This window comes from Meriones unguiculatus, chromosome 14 (assembly GCF_030254825.1).
Source record: "Meriones unguiculatus strain TT.TT164.6M chromosome 14, Bangor_MerUng_6.1, whole genome shotgun sequence".
Taxonomy (NCBI): domain Eukaryota; kingdom Metazoa; phylum Chordata; class Mammalia; order Rodentia; family Muridae; genus Meriones; species Meriones unguiculatus.
In genome coordinates this window covers 43,481,126-43,506,151 of record NC_083361.1, presented here as the reverse complement: position 1 = coordinate 43,506,151, position 25,026 = coordinate 43,481,126, and the positions used below count along the sequence as shown (strand labels likewise).

At 37.5% G+C, this 25,026-nt stretch overlaps 1 protein-coding gene across 2 annotated transcripts in view; it reads right to left on the bottom strand.

Annotated features, from left to right (window-relative positions):
- Positions 1 to 25,026, bottom strand: part of Luzp2 (leucine zipper protein 2) — a 432,038-nt gene that overhangs the window by 217,406 nt on the left and 189,606 nt on the right. For both annotated transcript variants that reach the window (XM_060367228.1, XM_060367227.1), the window contains exons 2-4: positions 18,982 to 19,099; positions 11,740 to 11,810; positions 5,791 to 5,872 (exon numbers count right to left, since the gene is read on the bottom strand). In XM_060367228.1, coding sequence (XP_060223211.1) covers positions 5,791 to 5,872; positions 11,740 to 11,810; positions 18,982 to 19,099 — 271 coding nt within the window. The remainder of the gene's footprint in view (positions 1 to 5,790; positions 5,873 to 11,739; positions 11,811 to 18,981; positions 19,100 to 25,026) is intronic.

Genomic DNA, 25,026 nt, shown 5'->3' with positions numbered 1-25,026 from the left:
GGGTGTCTAGGTTCTCTCCATGAATGTTCCTTATTGAAGTATTGGTCTCTGCAGACACCCCTAGGCCCAGGTATTTTGGCTTTGTTGTTGAACTAGAAAAGATGATCCTGAGTGAGGTAACCCAGAAGCAGAAAGATACAAATGATATACACTGACTTATAAGTGGCTATTAGCTATATAATATAGGATGAACTTTTTAAATCTATAGCCCTAAAGAAGCAAACAACAAGGAGGACCCTAGGGAAGATGCTTAATCCTCATTCAGAAGTACAAAATGGATAGACATGGGAAGTAGGAGAAGAAAAGAAACAGGACAGGAGACTTTCAAAGAGCACTTCTGAAAGACTCTCCTCCCCAGAGTATGGAAAGAGATAGTGAGACTCATAGTCAAACTTTGGGCAGAGTGCCAGAATCCTTATGGAAGAAGAGGGAAATAGACCTGGAGAAGACAAGAACTCCACAAGGAGAACAACAGGGCCAAAACACCTGGACACAGGGCGTTGTTTAGCTTCTTTAGGTGTATATATTTTAGTATGTTTATCCTATATTATATGTCTACTAACCACTTACAAGTGAGTATATGCCTGTGTCCTTTCTGGATTACCTCACTCAAGATGATCATTTCTAGTTCCCACCATTTGCCTGCAAATTTCGTGACTTCCTGGTTTTTAATTGCTGAGTAGTATTCCATTGTGTAAATCTACCACTATTTCTCTATCCATTCCTCCATTGAGGGACATCTAGGTTGTTTCCTATTTCTAGCTATTATGAAAAAGGTACTATGAACATGGTTGAGCAAATGTTCTTGTTGTATACTTGAGCTTATTTTGGATATATGCCTAGGAGTGGTATAGCTGGATCTTGAGCTAACACTACTCCTAATTGTCTGACAAAGTGCCATATTGATTTCCAAAGTGGTTGTACAAGTTTACATTCTCACCAGCAATGGAGGAGGGTTACCCTTTCTTCACATTCTCTCCAGCATGCATTTTCACTTGAGTTTTGGATCTTGGCCTTTCTGATGGGTGTAAGGTGAAATCTCAGGGTCATTTTGATTTGCATTTCCCTGATGACAAAGGACTTTGAGCATCACCTTAAGTGTTTCTCTGCCATTACATATTTCTCTATTGAGAATTCTCTGTTTAGCACTGTACCCCAATTTTTAATTAGATTATTTGGTGTGTTGGTGTTTAACTTCTTGTGTTCTTTATGTATTCTGGATATTAGCCCTCTGTCAGATATAGATTTGGTGAAGATCCTTTCCTGATCTGTAGGCTGTTGTTTTGTTCTGATGACAATGATAGACAGTGGAAGGGAACAGGACAGGAGCTTACCACAGACAGTCTCTGAAAGACTTTACTGATTGAGGTACCTAAGCAGAGGTTGAGACTCAGCCAACTTTGGGAAGACTTTTATGAAAGAAATGGGATAGAAAGACCTGGAGGGGACAGGAGCTCCAAAAAGAGAGCTCCAAACAGAGCCAAAAAAAAAAAAAAAAAAAAAGCCTTAGCTCCGGGGGCCCTGCAGAAACTGATACCCCAACCAAGGACCACGTATAAAGAGGACATAAAACCCTGGCTCAAATGTAGTTTGTAGACTCAGTCTCCAAGTGGGTACCCTAGTAAGGAAAGCGGGGCTTTCTCTGGCATGAACTCAGTGACAGGTAATCTGATCACCTCCTGGAAGGGGGAGGGTGCAGCCTTGCCGGACCACAGAAGATGACAAGGCAACCAGTCCTGATGAGGCGTTATAGGCTATAGTCAAATAGAAAGGGAGGAGGACCACCCCTAGTAGTGGAGTAAGGAAGGACAATAGAAGGAGAAGAAGGAGAGAGGGTGGAAGTGGGAGGAGATGAGGGAAGGGTCACAACTGGGATATAAATTGAATAAATTGTAATAAATGATAACAATAAACAATTAATTTCCCATCCATTATGAGCAAAAGAAAAAAAAAAGAAATTGGTGAGTTCTTATGCTAGTGACTTAACAGTACATTTGAAAGCTTTAGGAGTACTGATTGGCCTGCTATTTGGTCACCTCCCCCTGAGGGAGGAGCAGCCTTCCCAGGCCACAGAAGAAGACAATGCAGCCACTTCTGAGATCTAACAGACTAGGATCAGAAGGAAGAAAAAGAAACCCTCCCCTACCAGTGGACTTGGGGAGGGGACTGTGTGAAGAAGGGGAAGAAAGAGAGGGGTTGGGAGGGGAGGAGGGAGGGAACTAGAGGGGGCATACAAAGTAAATAAAGTATAATTAAAAATAAAAAAGATATTATTTCAAGCTATTTTTGTTAACATAAAGCATTTTGTCTTCTTGCATTATTATTCTATGTTTTAAAGAATAAAACTGTATTTCTCTTAAAAAATACAAAGATATCAATACAAAGAATTGACAAAACCAACATGTTAATTTGAGAAAATCAACATAATAGACAAACAGTTATATGAACTAACTGAAAGGCAGAGACACAATATCCAAATGAACAAAATTAGAAATGAAAAGGAGGACAAAATCACAGACACTAAGGAAACCTATGAATCATTAGGTCTTATTTCAAAAACATGTACCCCACAAAATTGGAAAATCTAAACAAATTGTCCCTCTGCACATAGGTAAAAGTTGTGTAGCTTGCTCTTCATGTGGGAACTCCTAACAACAAGAGCAGGGCTGTCTCTGACTCTGTTGCCTGCCTTTGGATCCCTTCCCTCTAACTGGTGCGCCTTGTCTAGCCACAATGGAGAATATTCTCCTACTGCCGCTGCAACTTGATATGCCAAGGCAGTTTGATACCCATGGGAAGTTCCTTTTTTCTCAACTTTTTAAATTAAATGTTTATTTTTTTTACATTAATTACATTTTATTCGCTTTGCATCCCAGATGTAGCCCCCTCCGTCATTTCCTCCCAGTGCCCCTCCCCCCATCTCCTCCCATGCCTCTCTCCAAGTCCACTGATAGGGGAGGTCCTCCTCCCCTTCCATCTGACCCTAGCTTATCAGGTCTCATCAGGACTGGCTGTAATGTCCTCCTCTGTGTCCTGGCAAGGCTGCTCCTCCCTCGGGGGTGGAAGGTGGTGGTCAAAGAGCTAACCACTGAGTTCATGTCAAGACAGTCGCTGTTCCGTTTACTAGGGAACCCAATTGGATACTGAGCTGCTGTGGGCTACATCTGAGCAGGGGTTCTAGGTTATATTCTTAAATGTACCTTGGTTGGAGTATAGTCTCAGTTCCCTTTCTTGAGGAAAAAGGGAGGACTGGAGAATGGGGGAGGGAAGGGAAGAAGGAAGGAAAAGCTGCAATTGGAATACAATGTAAATAAATAAATTAAAAAAATAGACCACATTATATGAATTTTTCCTTGTCAGATCCTATATCATCCTTGATAATGCTTGTTGTGACATTAGAAGGCAGTAATAGTGATGATAGCTTATAATTTTCAAGTTAGATACAATTTCTTATACACTCTGCTTAGTACCATATGTGCACAGAATAATAATTACCTAATGAGCAGCTTTATAAGTATCCCAAGCAGTCAATAAGAGCACCTGAGGAAAATGAAATGATCATATATGAATATGAAATTAAAATGGTGGGTAGAGAGGGAAGGACAGAATATCACTTTCCTGTCTACTGTAGCCTATAATGCCAGATATAATTACCCCTTTAACATAAGCCTTTTTGTTTTAATGTGGTACACTGTCTTACTTGGATAAGTAAGCAAACTGGTAGAGCCTGATCAAGTCTACAGAATAGATGGTCCACTATGAATTAGTTCCAGAATAGCATGCTAAGTCAGTTCTCAAAAACGGGTGCAAGCTTAGGAGGGTAGGGACAGGAGTGCTAAGGCTTCAAGGGATAGCCATGAGAAAGGCAATGAGAACGTGTGGGGCAGAACACAGGGGTCATATCTCTATCTATGGCAGTTCTACAATTGGATGTTCTGTCTTTGGCCTGTGCTCTTTCAAGAATGACAGTGTTCTCAGATCTCTGTTTGCATGAAGTGTGGGAATCATTCTGGTATATGCCTCGGTTGTTCTGTCTACCAGCAAGCAAGGAATTTTCCTCCTGTGAATTATAACTTCTTAGGAAAGAATCAATAAAACAATATGGCTTTATTACAAGGGTTTGAGAAAATAGTGAATAGAGTATGTCTTGAGAAAAGACATACTTTTTATCAGATTAAATTTCACAAGACAAATTCAAATGAAGTCTGGTCAAAGCAGAGATAAAATTTCAGACAGATCCATCTAAGAGTGTAGGTCATATATTGAGGGAAGGGATGACTAGACAGGTGCTAAAGACTTGTCTGTTCTTTTATAAAACATTTGGTGTCCAGATAGACAAGCATTAGAACATCCTACATAAAATCCCTGAGTGTTTTCATGGTTTGTGTTATCTAGAAAGAAGAAAGAGATAACGAGAAATCCTTAACAGAAAACAATCCTGCCCACAGCAGAGCAGACCATCATTACAAGAAAGGCTGCCCTTAGGAGTCAGCTGTCTTGGGTGACAAACTGAACTGAGTTACAGAAGCAAAAGTTCACAGTCTAATCAAAGTTGTTAAAAGCTTTGCAAATAAAAGGATCACTACAGCATTTATAGAGCCTGGGATTCCAGTAATTGACCAAGATGGATACCTGCATTAATCTTTTAGTTTCTAATACAGAGGTTTTATTTTATTGGTGCTTCAGAAAGTTTGTTTCAAGAAATGAGTGCTGGCGCAGCCTTTTTCTGACTAGCCCCAATACTCTGCTTGAAATACCCTTCTCTATCCTCCTGTCTTCTTCACTGTGTCCACAATAGGTTATGTGCTCTCAGGTCCATGCTTTCAAATGGCAATCATCTGGCTCAAGAATAACACTCCACTTCAAACCACTCCAGACCTGCCCTCGTGACCTTAGGAACAGATAACCACAATATGGGGTAGCACCTATGTTTGAGGCTACTGCAGTTATCCACACTGTCCTTCCTTAACGTCTTTAGCTGTCTCGCCATTGCATGGCCTCTGAAATCACAAATCATAATGGCGTCTCCTCTCTAGTTCTGCCTCGTGGCCAGTTCTAGCCTTCCAAATGTAGACCCTGGATAGTAATCTCTCTTCTCAGTAATATGTTCAAACCTGCTGACCTCTAACAAACACATTTTCTATGGTACTATACATTATATTTTAAAAACTAGATTCAGGCTCTCTATCTCTCTTTCATATGATAGAAGTCTTATTCTATGGTACAAAAGTGAGTCTGGGAAATGAACTTATGATCTATATCCTGGCATTGCTTCAGGAGCCCATATTCTTGTCTCTGGTCAGCATCAGTGAAAAGAATGAAAGTGTGAAGGTCAAAAGGACATCATCTTGGGAAGATCTGGGATCAGTTGGCCCCTTAATCTGTCAGCCTATCCCTACAAATATTGTGTAGGACTGATGACTAAGCAGATAGTATGGGTCTACTCTGGAGTGATTCCTATGCCATAGATGTCCGAGACAGCTGAAGGTTCTGCATAGATTAGCTGGTTTTCAATGCAAATACCATAGCATCCATGAACCACTAATGTTAGCCTGAGCGAGTTCCCTACCTAATATGCCTCTTGGTTCATCCCTTACAGAGAATAGTAGGAGCTAGAAGACCCCCCAAATTAAATACAACATTCATCTTTCTTAAATGATTGAAGCTTCTGTTATTGTGGCTTCACTTTTATTATTTATGGTGTATTTTTGCATAGTGAAGTGAGAGAAGCAAAAAATGACTTCTCAATCCCCAAGCTAATAGACTCAGGAGAAACAAAAACCCACTCACTGTCGCCTGGTGTTTCTCGGCCTTCTCAGACGTCTCTTTAAGCTGGTTTTGCAGGGCTTCCTGGAGAGACTTCATTTCTTCCCTGGGTGAGTAGAAAAAAAAAAAATGGAAAAGAAGAGATATCCTATGATTCCACTATTTTCCATGAACTAAACAGAGAGAAGTTCGTCTGTCTTTTTGAATTTAAGGAGCAGCTACCTATAATGATGGAAGGCTACAAAGATAGAAAAGGATGCATCTAAATCTTTGATAACAAAGTGCTTTTTTTCCACGCACATGCTAAAAGCAGGTTATATTTAATGGAAATTGCCTTGTTATTATGTTTTGTAAGAATCCCACAGTGTAATCACTGCAGCGATAAAATGTGTTCAATCAACTCAATATAATAATTCGAATTAGTAAGCTAATTTCAATGTCAGCATGTAGGGCATGAACATGCTGGGTCAGGAAGTCACTGCGGACTTCTGAAAGAAATTATTTTAACCTTTTGAGCCACATAATTTATTAATTCTATAGCATTGTGGCTTCTATACTTTGTAAGGCCTGAGAATTTTTCATGAAAACATAAGGGAAAGGGATTTAGTTTTATCCGTGGCTAAATGGGCTCAGGAAAGAAAATATACCACTATAATTGCATGGACATTGTACCCCAAACATTAATATACATGGAATATGCCTTCTTTTAACACTGGTGATGGAGAAAGACAACAGCACAAAAGCAGAGCACTGTTTTATTTTATGAAAACCCAAACTAGTTTAAATTCTGTAATCTATTGCTGGAAAACTAGCTTTGGTAATTTGGGTAAGCAATAAAATTCCCTCCTTGTAAATTTCTTAATTTAAAACTGGGCACAATAATATACCCACTTTCTAGACTTGTGGCAAAGTTTAAATGACATAATAAACAAAATGTTTAGCAGAAGGCCTAGAAATGCTAGTTTCTTATTCTATATCCATTAAAAAATGAAACAAAACCAATCCCACTGAGGCCTCATGTACACTCTTTGAGCAGGACACCCCACAAGATGGAATGTTGCTCTTTTCTTTAGCTGGAATAGTCTTTGTCTCCTAGATTTCTGTTCTAGGTACTGTGATAGCACAAATTACATTTTCAAAGGAGACACAGAGAGAAAGATACAGAAAGAGAAAGAGGGACAGAAAGATGAGAGAGAGGGAGAGGGAGAGAGGGAAGGAGAGGAAGACAGAGAGAGAGAGGGAGAGAAAATAGAATAAAATTCTAAATTCTATTTTCTATTGTGGTTCTGTGCAAATCCATAATCTATGGTCTAAAGCTAAATTGCAGCTTTTTTAGGGAATTTCATATGTGAACATTTATATTTGGAATACCAGATTTTTTTACAAAGAGATTTTGTGATATAATAATTAAATATTAGTAAAATATGTAAATACTAAATATACTATAATATATTATTTATGCAATAGGCACACATATATTATCTATTTAATCAAAATATTATATCTGCATCTGCTGGAAAACTGCCTCATACAAAGGCATTGTGCCCAGTATGAACGCATTCAGTCTTGCAGGAGGGTATTATACTACTTCTACTGAGAAGAAGAAAGAAACAATGGTAAGGAGGAAGGAAAGAAACAGTCTTCAACAAGGACATCTTGAAAAATGAATTATACATTCAATGAAAAATGTTAAAGTAATTTTATAGTAACTTACCACTTCTCATTCTAGAATTTATGGTTAATGTAGCTATTGTAAGTTTTAAACAATGTATTTCATATATTTAATAAAATGACAGTATAAAAGATGAGGGAATAAACAATTTTGTATTCTGATTTATGAAGACCAGTAGACAAAAAATGATGAAACAAGCAGTAGTCTCTGTCATTTGATGTTGGAGGAAAGGCCAGCAGGGAAGGCTCCATAGTTAAAAGCACTTGTTCTACTTGTAGAAAGAACAACGTTCAGTCACAGCACCCATGTGGTGACTCCCAAGTTTCAGGGCACCAGCTGTCCTTTTCTGACTTCTATGGGAACCACACATACATGTGGAGCACATACATACAAGCAAAACACTTATAAATATCCTAACTATAGCGTCCCTCGTCCCCTCCACAGCTGGGATACAAAATGAATAAACTGTAATAATAAAAAAATTAAAAAACACTTATAAATAAAATAAAACACATAATATATATATATTATATAAATATAAATAAAGATGACATTTTTATGTGGCAGAAGCCCAGAATTATGTATCCATCTATGTGAGCAGAGCTACTAAGTGTGATGGACAGCTAGGCTTTAACATCTACTACCCAAATATTACCACATTTTTCTGTCTTCCTTTCTAATTTATTTTTTATTTTTATTTTTTTACTATTTTTTTATTAATTACACATTATTCACTTTGTATCCCCCCATAAGCCCCTCCCTTCTCCCCTCCTGATCCCACCCTTCCTACCCCGGCTTCAGGCATGCCCCTCCCCAAGTCCACTGATAGGTGAGGTCCTCCTCTCCTTTCTGATCTTAGTCTATCAGATATCATCAGGAGGGGCTGCATTGTCCTCTTCTGTGGCCTGCTCCCCTCTCAGGGGGAGGTGATCAAAGAACAGGCCAATCAGATTATGTCAGAGGCAGTCCCTCTTCCCATCACTGTCTAACCCACTTGGACACTAAACTGCCATGGGCTACATCTGTGCAGGGGTTCTAGGTTATCTCCATGCATGCTACTTGGTTGGAGTATGAGTCTCTGGGAGGACACCTGTGTTCAAATTTCTGGTTCTGTTGCTCTCCTTGTGGAGTTCATGTCTTCTCCAGCTCTTACTATTTCCCACTTCTTACATAAGATTCCATGCACACTGCCTAACAGTTGGCCCTAAGTCTCAGCATCTGCTTTGATAGTCTGCAGGGCAGATCCTTTCAGAGGCCCTCCGTGGCGGGTTTGGGTTTCTGGCTTGTTTCCTGTTTTCTTCTTCTTCTGATGTCCTTCCTCTTTGCCTTTCAGGATGGGGATTGAGCATTTTAGTCAGTGTCCTCTCTTTTGATTAGTTTTTTTAGATGTACAGATTTTAGTAGGTTTATCCTATATTACATGTCTATATGAGAGAGTATGTACCGTGTGTGTGTGTGTGTGTGTGGAGACAGGGGAACCCTCCTCCACTGCTGGTGGGAATGTAAACTTGTACAACCACTCTGAAAAGCAATCTGGCACTTTCTCAGACAACTAGGAATAGTGCTTCCTCAAGATCCAGCCATGCCACTCCTAGGTATATATCCAAAAGAGGCTCAAGTACACAATAAGGACATTTGCTCAACCATGTTTGTAGCAGCCTTATTTGTAATAGCCAGAAGCTGGAAACAGCCCAGATGCCCCTCAACTGAAGAATGGATGCAGAAATTGTGGTATAACTATACAATGGAATATTACTCAGCAAAGAAAAATAAGGAAATCATGAAATTTACAGGTAAACGGTGGGACCTGGAAAGGATCATCCTGAGTGAGCTATCCCAGAAGCAAAAAGACACATACGGTGTATACTCACTCTAATTTATTTTTTAACCAGACCACTCTTCTCCAACTTTAGGAGCCTGCCTCACAGACTTACTGTGCGAAGAGAGAAGATTCCAGGCTTGTTTGCTTCAACACCATGCCCCACTTCAGGATGATTTGACCACATAATTAGGCCTGGCTGCTTTACAGCCCCTTTGGTGCAGAACTGAATCTCTACTTCTAAGAAAAGGTGGACCCAGTGACACGGTGACATTGCTCACATGCTTGGCTACCTGAGTGTAGGTTTTCATACTGTGCAAGCATCAAGCTACTACTTTGTCTATTTTTCATCTGTATTTTTCTCTCAGCAAGACACGAATTTCAGATGACAACGAGCTGGTAACTTATACAGAAAAAGCTTGCAACTCGCCCAGGCCTCCTTCTGGTTTCCAGAGAACAAGTCAGTTGTCAGTAATCATATTGTGCTGAGTCCATGTTGTCTCCAGTTACCCTTCCCTCTACCCAACAGAGAGAACAAACTATGCTTTCTCGTTTACTCATAAGACATTTCAGGACATCCCTAGGGTCATTTCTTTGCTCATATCTCCTTAATAAGTAAATACTGTTGTTTAATGTCTCTCTCTGAATTCAAGGGTCTTGTGAAAATATTTTCACATATTTTGAACATGTGCTACTCAATAGTCAATATAAGTGTACCTGTCGTCTATCTATTAATGTGATTATCAGGTATTTATCAGCTATTTATAATCTATTATTTTTCCATTGCTTTAAGACCACACACACACACACACACACACACACACACACACACACACACGTCTTGGTCTCTTTTGTTAGAAATAAACTCCCCACTTTCCTTTCCAGATAGCTGTATGTAGATGACTCATATCCTCTCTATATATGTAAAATTTGTCCCTGACACACAGAAATACTCTATAAATGTGTTATTTGTTCACGAATGGAATTTTAGTTCAATATATTGTACAGACTTAATACCATTATCCTGAGTGGCCTAAGGGTTTTGCATATTGTTATAAACAGACACAGCTACCCAAGAAAACATAGTCAAAGCAAAGGAGTAAGCTTTTCCTCATCTTTGTCAAACATCAGGCACCTCACCTGAACCTTCCTACAATAAAGGCTGAATTTTCTGAAACACTACTATTCCAACAACAACGTCTTCAAACCATAGTCTTCCCTGTCTTCTTGGAACCATGTGTTCCCAACTGTCTACATCTCTTTTTCATCCTAAACAGAGTTGGCATGACAATTCTCCTGGAATTAAATACCCCCCTTCCCGCAGAGCTACCTGCTGTGTGCTCTGAATGCTTGACACTGAGCTCCACTCAGAGCCACCCCTTAAATTTTTTCTTTATTTTTTATTCATTTGATTTGATTGAGATGAAACCCTTTGTTAAAGTTACAATTTCTACAGATCTTAGTTTATTTTAGCTAATAATTACACATTTGGTCTATGTATTTTTCTAAAAAACAAAATACATCATTGAATTGTTATTGTGTTGCTCAGTAGATATCCCAAACTTCTACTTTTTAACTGAAATCTTGATTTATTAGCCAATTTCTACCAACTCCAACCATTCAAACATCCCAGTAGAATGGGGAGATTATTAAACTCCCCATTTCTAGGAGTTCAATGTTTTTGGTTCATTTAAACTTCTTTGTTATAATTATTAAGACAATTAGCTTTGTTTTGCAGATGAGAAACTTAAAGCACACAGAGGTGACCAAAGAAAGGTCCAACCATCACCCAGATGGTAGGTGGCTGAGAAGGTAGACTGCCAAGCCTGTAGCTCACTGCTGTTGCCAAAATAAGTTGTGAAAATGACAATAAACAAAAATATACTAAATTACTTTAATATTAGTATCTAGTAACAAAAACCAAAAACCCAGCACTGTAAATAAAAAAGATTAATTCATGATGCTGATATTTTAACCACATTATTGACCTAACCTGAAAGCATGTCAATGTCAATGACACTTTTCAGAGTCAATATGTAACGTCAGCATTGGAGTCCCAGGTTCATGACAAGGCTTGAAATCAGCTCCTTGTTCTGTTACTTGATATGTGTAATACTTTTGAACAGCTTTTTGCTTGTTGATCAAAGAGTCAGCTTGGAATGAAGTGGATATTGAATCTGACGATTTTTAAAAATTCAAATCCCAAGAGCATAGGTCTCAGCAATTCACTTAACTGCTTAGAATATGACCCTTACCAAGTCAATGTATAAAATGCAGACTCTGAAATCCCACCCAGAGCTATTGTAAAAGAGAACTACGCACACAGGGTAAGTCTCATATGCACCCAAGTGTACACAAGGAGGTAAGTTCATACCCTGTAGTAGTATTTCAAAAATAGAGGGGGTGAGGGTGAAGGTTGGTAGGAGGTTTTAAATTAAAGAAAAAAGAAAGAATGGAAAAGAATATAGAACTTCAGTCTTACCTCTGTTTCTGGCCTAACTCCAGGAGCTTCTGAACATCAGTTTTGGAAGATTGCTCATCATTTTTCAAAGACTGAAAGAGAAATGAGGAGAAGGTATCTTATTTAGATAAAACACTGTCATTCACTTATTATCTATATTTAGTACCAGGTTTGAAAGCAGTTGGTTTATACAACAAAGATATTAAAATCAGTCTCCTCCATCTCCCCAGGTACTGATAGTGCCAAGGACATGCCGAGGGGTTCATGATGCACAGCAGGACATGTCCAACTCTTAGTGCACAAATGACTTTGAACTGAAGCTCACCAGATGTTGGAGAAAAGAGTAATATTCAACAAATAACTTGTTTTCTTTTTAAAAAATTTTTAAAGTTTCATTTTTCATGTGTGTCTGTTTGTGCATGTGATGTGTATGTTGTCAAATATGTCATGGTGCAGGTGTGCAGGTCAGAAGACAGCTTTGTGGAGTTCTATTCCAGATTACATGTGTTCCAAACATGATATCGAGCCAGCAAGCTTGACCAGCAAGTTTGACCAGCAAGCACCTTCACCCACTGAGCCATATCATGTGCTCCTCAGTCTCTTTATAAAGGAATTACAAAATGCGTTCTCTAGTTCCATTAAAGTTTGTCCTCTGCAGCTAATTTGAATTAGCCCTGTGTAGTTCCAACAAATGGAAGGGATCATAGAAGATTGCCTGCATAGGTCAGGTAATAACCTGATTGAAGCTTAAAGCAGTCAAAGGTGCATGCTTATTTGTTCATGTTTATGCCTTATTTCTAAATAATGTGCTAGGATACATAAAGACAGAGGACCAGGCAATTTTATGACTTTTCACTAGACATGGCTATTAAGGAAATAATATATGCCACTCTAGTCATTATTACTTCTATACTTGCAAATTAAAAATTCAGAGGCCACAAATTAGAACAGAAAAGCCCCCTGAGCTCTTCTAACACAAGGATCTCTCATGTTAAACCTTTCCTAATAACTTTCTTATTTATACTCAGTAAACTGTTTAATAGAGTAACCTGTCATATTTGATACTTAAAGTTTAAATAAAAAGGCATTAACAGTTTCTACAGAGTAGCTACGAATGTTGGGAAATGGCAGCAGTCTAGCAGTGTGTGTATTGTTCCTTAATGTTTATTTAACAGACACCTGTTCTGCATTATGCATACTTGTAAAGTATGGTGCTGCCTGAAGAGCGTTTCAGCTCAACAGAGAACTTTCTTACAGTATTAGTTTTATCAGGGATACCTAGGGCCTCACAAGGTCTGACAGTCTCTTAAGAAAGTATCCAACAAGCAGTGTTTTGTGTATTTAGAAAAAAAAAGTTTCTGGGTCTTCTATTCGATTCCATTTATAACCCAATTTGTTTCTATGAGGTTTTGATTACCATTGCTGTGTTGTACAGCTTGGGATCAGGGATACCTCCAGAAGTTCTTTTATTGTGTAAGATTGTTTTAGAAATTCTGGGTTTTTTGTTTTTCCATATGAAACTGAGAATTGTTCTTTCAAGGTCTGTAAAGAATTGTGTTGGTATTTCGATGGGAATTCCATTGAATCTGTAGATTGCTTTTGGTAGGATGGCCATTTTCACTATGTTAATCCTACCAACCCATGAGCTTGGGAGATCTTTCCATCTTCTGATATCTTCTTCTATTTCTTTCTTCAGAGACTTGAAGTTTTTTTAAAATAGGTCTTTCACTTGTTTGGTTAGAGTCACACCAAGGTACTTAATGTTATCAGTGGCTATTGTGAAGAGTGTTGTTTCCCTAATTTCTTTTTCAGCCCTTTTGTCTTTTGTATACAGGAGGGCTAGTGTTTTTTTTTTTATTTTTTGTTTATTTATTTATGTATTTATTTATTTATTTTTTGAGTTAATTCTGTGTCCTGCCACTTTCCTGAAGGTGTTTATCAGCTGAAGGAATTCTCTGGTAGAATTTTTTGGGTTGCTCATTTATACTATCTTATCATCTGTGAATAATGGTGTTTTGACTTCTTCCTTTCTGATTTGTATCACCTTGATCTCCGTTAGTTGTGTTATTACTCTAGTTAGGACTTGTACTATGTTAGAGATACAGAGAGACTGGCAGGCCTTGTGTTGTCCCTGATTTCAGTGGGATTGATTTAAGTTTCTCTCCATTTAGTTTGATGTTGGCTATAGGCTTGCTTCTAGGCATATATCCAAAATATGTGCAAGTATGCAACAAGGACATTTGCTCAACCATGTATGTAGCAGTTTTATTCATAATATCCAGAATCTAGAAATAATCCAGATGTCCCTCAACAGAGGAATGGATACAGAAATTATGGTATGTTTATACAATAGAATACTACTCATCAATTAAAAACAAGGAAATCATGAAATTAACAGGTAAATGGTGCAAACTAGAAAAGATCATCCTGGGTGAGGTATCCCAGAAGCAGAAAGACACACATGGTATATACTCACTTATACATGGTTATTAGGCATATAATATAGGATAAACATACTAAAATCAATACTCCTAAAGAAGCTAAGCAACAAGGAAGACCCTAAGGAAGTTGCTCAATCCTCACTCAGAAAGTGGATGAGATGGACATTAGAAGCGGAAGAAAACAGGGAACAGGACAGGAGCCTACCACAGAGGGCCTTTGAAAGACTCTACCCAGCAGGGTATTAAAGCGGATACTGACACTCATAGCCAAACTTAGAGCAGAATGCAGGGAATCTTATGAAAGAAGGTGGAGATAGAAACCCCCGGGTGGGGACAGGAGCTCCACAGGGAGAACAAGAGAATGAAAAATCTGGACCCAGGGGTCTTTTCTGAGACTGATACTCCACCAAGGGCTATGCATGGAGATAACCTAGAACACCTGCACAGATGTAGCCCATGGCAGCTCAGTCTCCTAGTGGGTACCCTAGTAAGGGGAACAGGGGCTGTCTCTGCCATGAACTCAGTGGCTGGCTGTTTGATCATCAACCTCTTGGGAAGAGGGCAGCCTTACCAGGCCACAGAGGAAGACAGTGCAGCCAGTCCTGATGAGATCTGATAGGCTAGGGTCAGATGGAAGGAGAGGAGGACCTCCCCTATCAGTGGACTGGGGAAGGGACATGGGACAAGAAAGGGGGAGGTGGGATTGGGAGGGGTCAAGGAAGAGGGCTACAGCTGGGATACAAAGTGAATAAATTGTAACAATCAAATAAATAAATGAATAAAAAATACAGCTTCTCCTAACAAAGAGGGAAGTATGAAAAATTAAAGTAGGGAATCTCAACAATCAAGACAGACAGATCAGTGTACATCATGGATCCAACCTGATGGATCACAAACCCAGCCCTCTGACCTCTTCATTTGTTAAAATTGTTATAAAATATATAAGGGGTCAATTTTATTTGTTATTCAACTCAGATTAAAGGAGAACAATGATATTTAAAGTGTGTTTATTACTGACTATTGTGTATATTTTGCATGTGAGGAAAATGCAGATCAAAAGGTCAGAGGACTCTACTAAAATGTTTCAAATAATAAAAAAAAAGTAATTAGACGGAGAGGTAGGGATATAAATAAGTAGAGTGTGCAATTAAAGGTCTGGATTCAATAACTGGTGATATACACACAGTTCAGCAGTAAGAAGCCCATATATCAGATGGATGTCAGAAAGGCATAGCCTGCTAGAAGACCTATTTCACATAATTATTTTCTCTTTAGCAATATCCAGTGAACAGTATATAAGCAATTCATGACGATCTTGATTCTTTTAGTGATAGGAAGGTAGATTTACCAACTTATTAACTGACACATTATTTGATCACCCTAACCTCTTCCACACAGGTTAAAATTATGAAGAGTGTCAGCCTAGAAATCTATTTTCAAAAGTTAGATTTCCTGCCTTGGATGACTTACATTAAAAATTAAACAAACAAAATGAAAAAAAAAATCTAAGAGGGACTGGAGAGAGCCCTTATGAGCACTTGCTCCTCTTGTAGAAGATCAGGGTTTGTTTCCAAGCACCCACACGAAGGCTAACAACTGTCTGTAACTCCAGTTCCAAGGTATCTTGGGCTCCACATATCCTGAGTGCGCATGCTGTACTGGTATATATGCAGGCAAAACATTCATTCACATGAAATTAAAACAGACAAACAAATACTTTTAACAAATAAGGAGAAAAACTAAAAAATTAAAAAAAATGTTTTAAAGTAAAGTACTAAAATAAAGATATATGACAGAGTTGTTTGAAGCGAGGAACTCTGTCATTTGGACAGTACATTCCTGCTATCTTGAAATCAGAGTGACCTATTTACCTATTTATCCAAAATTGGTCCTAATAACATCACCTTATTGAAGACAGGACAGGTGTTTAAAGCAATTTCAGAAGCTGGTAGAGTGTCTGCCTAGCAAATCTCCAGGTTCCAGTTCCAGTTCCAGGACCATTCAAGGAAATGGGCATAGTAGGAGGCACGTGTATTCCCCCTGAGGAGCTGGAGGCATTAGGATGAGGTGTAAATGATCATCACTGACTACATAGTGAGTTCAAGGCCAGCATGAAAACTAGAGGCTGTCTTTTTTTTGGGAGGGGGTAGTTTCTTTTATTAAAAAAATGTTTAAAATTTATTATTATTTATTACAATTTATTCACTTTGTATCCCAGATATATCCCCTCTCATTCTCCTCCCAGTCCCACTCTCCCTCTTCTCCCATGCCCCTCCTCTAGTCCACTGATAGAGGAAAACCTCCTCCCCTTCTATCTGACCCTAGCCTGTCCGGTCTCATCATGGCTGGCTGCATCATCTTCTTAGAGCCTTTCTTAAAGCAAATGCACAAAATTAACAAAAGTTGCCTAAGGTTGGTGCGATAGGGAAGTTGCTTGTAGCTCATGTCCCTGCTCACCTATACTCCTGTACTTAACTCCAACTGGACTTACCAGTTCACCAAGAAAAATCATGAAAGTACCATTTCCTATATTTAGATAAAAGAATTAGGTCATGTAATGCCACCAAGAATGTAGTATAGGATAGGTACTCAGTGAATACAATGTGTAAAGTCAGATATCAAAGTGATACTTTTTGTCTCATAGTAGGTGGGATAGTTTCTGTGGGCCGATACTAGTTCTTTATCTGGAGTGCATAAACATCTTGTCCACAAATTGTCAGGAAAAGTCACATAATGCATAGTTTTATATTCATTTACTTTAAGTTTGAGATTTGATATCACTCCTTTTATGTGAATGACTCATACACATCCTGTGATCAACTTAAGCCTTCACTCTTCATTTTCTAATAAACATAATATCATGACAATTTTGCGGAGAGTTTACTAAAGGGATTTATTCAGATAAACAACAAAAAACATCTTCTATAGCATGTACTATCACAAAATCATTTTCAAAGTTATGACAACCTTTCAGGGAAGATTTTTATCCTTTCAAAAAATACAGTTCCATGAAAATTTCTGTTTAACAATATTTTAGCTCATAAGGACACACCTTGACTTAGGAAACAGTGTTCTGGGAATGGTAAAATCCCTGACCGCCCCAGGGCATTTTACCATATGGAGATGATATGCTCCTGTGCCAGGGGTTCCACCCCCCTGGGAAGAGACAGATGTCTTTAATATCTTTCCCAGGCTTATTTACCTGTTAATTTTCATCTCAGTAATCTGTGTCTTGGCTTTCAAAAATAAAACAATTTGTAGCCTCTTGAATCCTCCTCTCTGCTTTTCGGAGTTTGGTGTTTGGATGCACTATTCCTCATAAACTATCTAATCCTTCTACCTGTCATCATGTGGTTAGTTTTACTCTTTCAATGTAGCACAACTTCTGTAACAAGAGTTTAAACTATAAGTTGGGCCAAAGTCAATGCACTAATGGTTGACTGCACTGCCACCATCATCTTTCCTACGGTGCCATCGTGGCATCACTGAATCATGCAGACCTTGAGGACCAAGGTAACATACAGCCCCAGTTCTGTGGTATGTGAAAAGGCTCTGAAGCAAAATTGCTTATATTTAAACTCTATATCTTTATTGACTTTCCAAAACAAATAACTTTCTCTAGACAATATTGCTTATGCATAATAAGGAAAAAATCACAAGAGTAGCCTCTTCTATATTTATTTAAAAGAATTAAGTCATGCAACACCACTAAAGAATTTAGTATACAGTAGATACTCAGTGATTACAATGTGTAAAGTGGAGGAAAGTGCAATTTCTTGCTTCATTATGTGTGCCTCATAATGATGTTTTCTTTTACCATTGTGTATATATTGTGGGTTCTGGTTTTGTGTTCTTATGGGCTTGGACATATGTGTATCTGTGTCTATATGTGTTTCTTGTGCTTTTTCTTTGGTCCTTTCTCTTCTGTTTGTTTGTGTTTTCTTCCTTTTCTGGTTAGTTTGTTTTTGTTTTATCTTATTATATTATGTTTAATGTTATTATGATCCCTTAGTTCTATTTGTTTTATCAGAAGAGACATAAAGAGGGGTGGATCTGGACGAGAAGGGAGTAGAGAGGAACTTGGAAGGGTCAGGGAAGAAGAAACCATTATTAGAATATATTGTATGAAAAAAATCTATTTTCAACAAAATAAAAATGTAAGTTCACAGAACAAAAAAATGCCATCAGATTTTAGAAAGATTTTAATCTGGGTGGTGGTCGTGTATGCCTTTAATCCTAGCATTCAGGAGGCAGAGGCAGGCAAATCCCATCTGCAAGTGAGTTCCAGGACAACCAAGGCTACTCAGAGAAATACTATCTTGAAAAACAAACAAACAAACAAACAAACAAACAGACAGACAAACAACAACAAAACAAAAGAAATTTTCATATGAAATAGACTCTTGTTTTGTCTTATTTTAAACATGATAGTCTCCTTTGTAAGATATCCATTTCTATATAGAAGTTTGCTTAAAGGATATTTAGAGCTATCCTAGAGAAAATCTAAAATTCTCTTCAAAATATTATTCCTATAATTCCTTTCCATCTTTTTGTAGTACCAAGAACACAGGGTCAAAGGGATCTTGGAATCTGGGAGGAACTGATGGCTTTGCCAACTACACAGTTTGCTCCTTTTGATGTCTGGAAACTGCCGGTCTCTTGACCATTTCAAAAGATATTTCATTTCAAAGCTCAAATAATAATAAATAATAACTGGAGTGGTCAAGTCCAGTGATGTAGAGAGAACTGTTTAAAAATGCATATCAGTCTTGTGGGGGTGAATACACGCCTTTGCTGCTGAGAAAATTAGTTTTCAACTCACCTGAAGGTTGACTTTGATCCCGTCCAGTTCTCTGGATGTCTTTGTCAGCTGCCGGAGGACTGTGCTACGCTCCTTAAACACTTCCTTCAGCTGCTTCTCTAGCTCTTCATAGTCCTGTCTAACACAGAAAAAAGGGCGTGAGAGCCCTCCACACACTTCCAGCACGCCTCAGGCAAAACCGGTAAGCCTGAGAGTTTCAGCAAACTAGACAGAAACTTTAACAGGCAGTTCCATCTTAAAGACTTCACTTACAGAGGAAAACTATCCAGACTGTTTCCAAGACAGTAGAATATTTTTTTTCTTTCTTTTTTCTTTTTGTTTAAATTATTAACAATTTTTAATCACTTTACAGCCTTATCCCAGCCCCCTCCCTCCTCTTCTCCCAGTCCCAACCTCATACCACCTCCTCCTCGCTCCCCTCTCTCTCTTTTTTTTTTTTTTCTGAGAAGAGAGGCCCCCAAGGGGTGCCAACCGACTCTGGTTCCCTGAAGCAGGTACAGAGACCCACAGCCAAACAATAGTCCCAGCTTGGGTGAGTTTTGTGGAAGAGTGGGAGGAAGAATTGAGGGCGGTGCATGGGTAAAGGACACCACAAAAAACCTACAGAATCAGCTAATCTGGGCCCATAGAGCCTCAGAGAGACTGAACAAAAGAGCAAACTTGGACTGGACCTAGACAGTATAATTTCTAAGCACATAATGTAGTTTAGCAAGTTTAGTTTGGAAAGGAGATAATTTACATAATATCTATGTAGGCATTTCCATATTTATTGCAAGAGAAGGGGTTTAGAGAAATATCCCAGAAACTTAGGTAGGTTTTCATACTGAGAAAGACACTTGAGGGTGTATCTAGATTGAAAGCAGGGAACTTTATTTCATCTTTGGTTGACCGAGAAGAAAACCCAATGGAAATGGATCCTCTTTCAAATATGTCCAAGAACTACTATTGCTTTTAAACGCAGGTCAGGGAAAGGAAAACCATCAGTCAATGAATACAGAAATTCCGGTGAGCTTTGGACAGAAAGATGAAGTTCACATACAAGGAAAAAGCTCAGATTGTAGTAAATATGGGCTTGTGTATATGCATATGTGAGCTGGAGGCGCAAGGATAAAAGTATTTTCTGCTTAAGTACAAACAACAAAACAAGCAAACAAAAAGCAAAAAAGGTCTGTACCTAATAGAGGAGGTATATGGTGATTAATTGGAACATATAAGAAAGCAAAAAATAAAAAATAAAAAATAAAAAAAGCCGAAAAAGATCTCCTAAGAAAGAATAAAAAATATTATGAAGGTAAGTATGAATTAGTGAGATAAAGTATTTTAAGTGAATAAAAGTCAGCTGTGAAAGCCTGATGAAAGAGTGAGAGATCGGCTTTCTGGCAAGAGAATGTGGGAAGAGGGGGGAAACATGTCAGCCTTCAGAGTGATGTTTATGACTTGGGGCCCTGTTTGGAGAATAAGGGGTTAACTGAAATCTTCTAGTCAGGAAGAGAAAAGGTCATATTTGTGGTTTGGAAAGTTTTCCCTGTCCAAAGATTTGAGAGAGAGGCTGTGGACAATGGGCTCTGAACAAAGAAGCCAACTTGCAGTGGTCCATGCTAGAGTCCAAAATACATCAGAAACAAATGAACAGGAAAGCATAGTGACTGATTTTCACACATCATAGGAAATCAAATAGGTCCAAAACCTGCTCTTGTACATTATTTTGCTTTTACATTCTTTTTGGATGGAGGCGGAGGTTAGTGATGATGCCATGTTTGAGATTGATCAAGAAGTCACAAAACAGTGTGCAGTGAAAGGCGACTGTATTCAGCTGTGAGTTTGTGGAAATGAACACCAAACTTTCTAAATCTTATTTTTCTGTAAAATGTAAGATACTGGCTTCACCCACACTTTTGTGTTAGATTGTATAGTTTATACAAAGTTTGACCCCAGTGTAAATATGAGGTTTTCAAAATGAGTAATGTCTTTATTCTTGAGAAACTTAATGAATTTCATGAGAAAATTATAAAAGAATAATTTGCACTGTGGAGTTCATTAGCATTTGTGAATTTATTTCATCCGTAGTAGTTTTCAGAGATAAATTTTGGTTTCGTTTTTTATGTGTTAAATGTAGCTTTTGCCACCCTTCAGCTCCTTAATGCAAAAAGGAAATTGAAATGTTTCATGGCTAAGAAGCATACTGTTTCTCAGTGGCCTTGACACAAGCCCTGGTCTCAGGTCTTACAATTATTAATCAATAATCATACACTTACAGAGTATCACAGGTGTTCATTGCTCACACTGATAAAATCAGATTACAAATAATAATCACTGTTTCACCCAAGTGTACAGGGTCATCCCAGGTGTTTGGTTTCTCTTATTTAATAAACATGTCCCCAGACTGTCATAGAGAATATTATGAATCAAATTGATCTATAAAACACATTGACGATGTTTTGCAGGAGGGGTGATATAGCTCATTTCATCTTCACAGGAACTCAAGGAGGTGTGCACTCCCAGGAACCCTATTTTACAGTTGAAATCACTGAGTCAATAAGATAATAAATCACTTCCAAGGGCAAGATGCTAGTATGAAAGTGGCCTATCAGTCAGCTTGGAGTTCCCTGTCTCAGCCACTACTCTAAAAATATACTGACTTCAGAACAAGAATGCTGACCTGGCTATGAGTTTGGAGTTAAATGTCCATCATGCATTCCATAAAATCTGTAGTCCTTTGCTTCTTCCTTCTACAGTGCATGTATAAATAGTCAATATTGCTTTTGCTTATCACTTATGAGTTTTCATTAAATTATATTTTAAGTGTTATTTCTTTTGCTCTTTTAATATAGTTTACAGTATTTTTAATTTCATTAGGATATTTAGTGTTTCTAATCTTCATGAGAAAATGCACCCTAGGATTTTAATCTATTGTTTAGTAAATGCAACAGTAATCTTAAAAGGGTACAATTCATTAGGGAAATATAGTCAGGAAGCTTGATCAATTAATCACCCACCACTTTCTAGTTTCAAACATTGTAACTCTACAGATTAGAAATGGTCAGAAGTGACACAGGATGTTGTTTCATTCATAACAAGTGCTTGTTTCTCTTTCAATACAATTTTTCTTTAAAAACACAATAAAATAAAAAGGCCCATCCTTCTTCACCCATGTTCGGCCAATGGCTGCATGTGTTTTGGAGGTCTTATCAGCCGATAGGTGTTATTATCCATTCTGTCTGTGTGCACTTCTGGAGATCTTATCATTGCATATTCAGCTTCCACTTTTCTTTCTCTTACAAAGTAATAAAATCTAGGTGTGTGGCCATACAAAATCCTTCTTTGAATATTTCTGTGACATATAATATTCTCATAGGAAGAGACAGTGAGTTAAAACTATCAAGTTAATATCCATATGTGCTAGTAAGCTAGCAGTCTCTAAAATACATTAGGTTATCCAGGCATTTGATGTGTTTTACCACACTTCCAGATAAAGAGGATACTATCTTCCCTTTTGAAAAAATATGTGGGGATGGCATAGAATTGAATCTGTTTTAGTCACTGTAGTATTATTATGATAGTGAACATGACCAAAAGCAATTTGTGGAGGAAAGGGTTTCCTTCTTCTTATAGTTTGTTGTTTGTCACTCAGGGAAGTCAGGGCAGGAACTCAAAGCAGAAATATGGAAACAAGAACTGATACAGAAGCCATAGAGAAATGATGAATACATCTTCTCTTCCTCCATGGCTTGATCAGCCAGCTTTTCTATGGTTCCTAGGACCATGACCTCAGGGGTCACATTGCTTCCTGTGGACTGGGCCCTTCCAAGTCAGTCGCTAACTGGGAAAATGTTCAAAAGCTTGCCTTTAGGCCAGCTAAACGTCTTAAGAGGCGTTTTCTCAGCTGTGTTTCTCTCTTCTCAGAAAACTCCAGCTAGTGTCAAGTTGACAAAAACAACCTTCACAGATTTACAGCTACTTTATAACATAATTTTCAGCTACTTTGTGAGATAATGGGTCCATTTTCATGTATTTTTGCTTCCATTTCTCTATATCAGTTCTACACTTCTAAGTCTGGTTAGATTTTGCATTTGTTAAGATTGTCACAACAAAGTACTGCAGAATGGGTAATGATGACGATACTATTTTTGTCTCATAATTATGGAGTATCAACATAAAAATTCAAGCTGGTTCAGAGTTGGCTTCTCCTGAGACTATAAGGGAATATTGGATCTCTCTCAGTGCAGAGGGACTCTTCTCCCAATTTCCTGCACATTTTTTCCTTGTGATTCTGTGTTCAAATTTTTCTTTTTATAAGAATCTAGTCCTATTTATACCCGATCACACCATAACAAAAATACTTTAACTTGTTTTTTTTAATAAAGACTCTATCTGCAAATGAATTTACTTCTAATATATTAAAAGCTACAATTTTGATTTGTAAAAAAAAATTAGAATAGCTTTTAAATATGTTTCTGAGCTAATTATTCAATATAACTTTCTGATAATTGTTCTGTATAGAAAATATCTGTCTATTATTTGATATTAAAATATCCCTCTCCATAATTTATAACTATTATTTATTTATCATTTGTTTTTCTATTAACTATTGTATTCCGTTTAATTATATCTATCTACTTATTTATCATCCATCAACCTACCTATTATCTTTTTCTTATGTTTTATCAAAGAACTAAGCATCTATCATCTTTTTACTATCACTTAACAAGGGAACTTTTATCTACCAACAATCTGCCAATCTCTATAGCCATTATTAATCTATTATAATCATCACCTACCAAGTCATTATCAATCTGTCAACAGGTAAAGAAAAAAAGATGTATTTGAACTATATCCTGATTCATTTATAACAAGGTCTGTTTCAAATAAATATGAATGATTTAATCATTAAAACTATTTATTATATCCCTATTCTTCCTAAGTTTGCTCCCTTATACTGTTCTGGTGCTTGTCTTATTAGCATTGTTTTGCTTTTGATTCTTCTCAATGAATTTTAGAAGTACAATGTTAGTTTTGTGTAGACACCTGCTGAGAATTTAATTGAAAGTACACTCAGATATATTAAGGGCATAGAAAACATCTGTGCATCTAACCACCTAGCAATACACATACTCACATGTTTAAATATCCTAGCTTATGTTTACCCTTCAGCACCACAATGGAATTATAGTATGTAATTACTACTCTTTTGTTGAACTTATTGTTGTGAATATTTTTTCATTTAATTGCCTCTCAGACACTCCTAGTTTTGAAACTATGAATTCTGAATAAGGATCAATATATTGCTCTTTCTTCTGGACATGGAGTTTATTATACATTTGCAGCTGTCTTGATTTTCCTTTGATTTGAGATGGAGAAACCATGTTTGTTTGTTTGTTTTGGGTTGCTGTTGTTTGTTTTAGAGCCATGTGACTCTATCTAACCTCCATAATTGGATTTAAGTTGTATTTCACGATTTACTCAGTGTTTTCCCTCCCAAGTAGATACAGATTTCAAAGCAATGTTGAAATGAGAAAATGAGAGAAGCCCTTCTTCTTCATTGTTTGTAAAAGATGTTTTATGTAGAGTTCATTATTGAGCACAGAGATTTGTAAAATTTTCAGAAGGAATCATTTTCTCAGGCCACTTGTAAATATGGATGCTACTGTGGTACTGGATACACACAAAATAATAAACACAATCCCAGGAAAACAATTCAATAATCATTATAAACTACATATATAAATAATTTAAGAAATAGAAAATATAGGAGAAGCATCATTTATACTCACTCATTTATCACATTCATCCCCTTCCAACAAATGACCAGACTGTTGACATTCATTCTTCACAATAGTTTGCAATTTTTGCTTCAACAAATTGTGGTAGAGAATAATTTATTGCAACCCGTCTTTTTCAATATTGATAGATAGATGTATATTTTTCTAGTATTTGTGTGTTTATGAATACTATTTTTGACAGCTATGAATAATGCATATTTCATATGACTTGTCTTGTTGAGATGTGAATATAATCATAGCAGAAAACATCTAAATGCCTATGCAT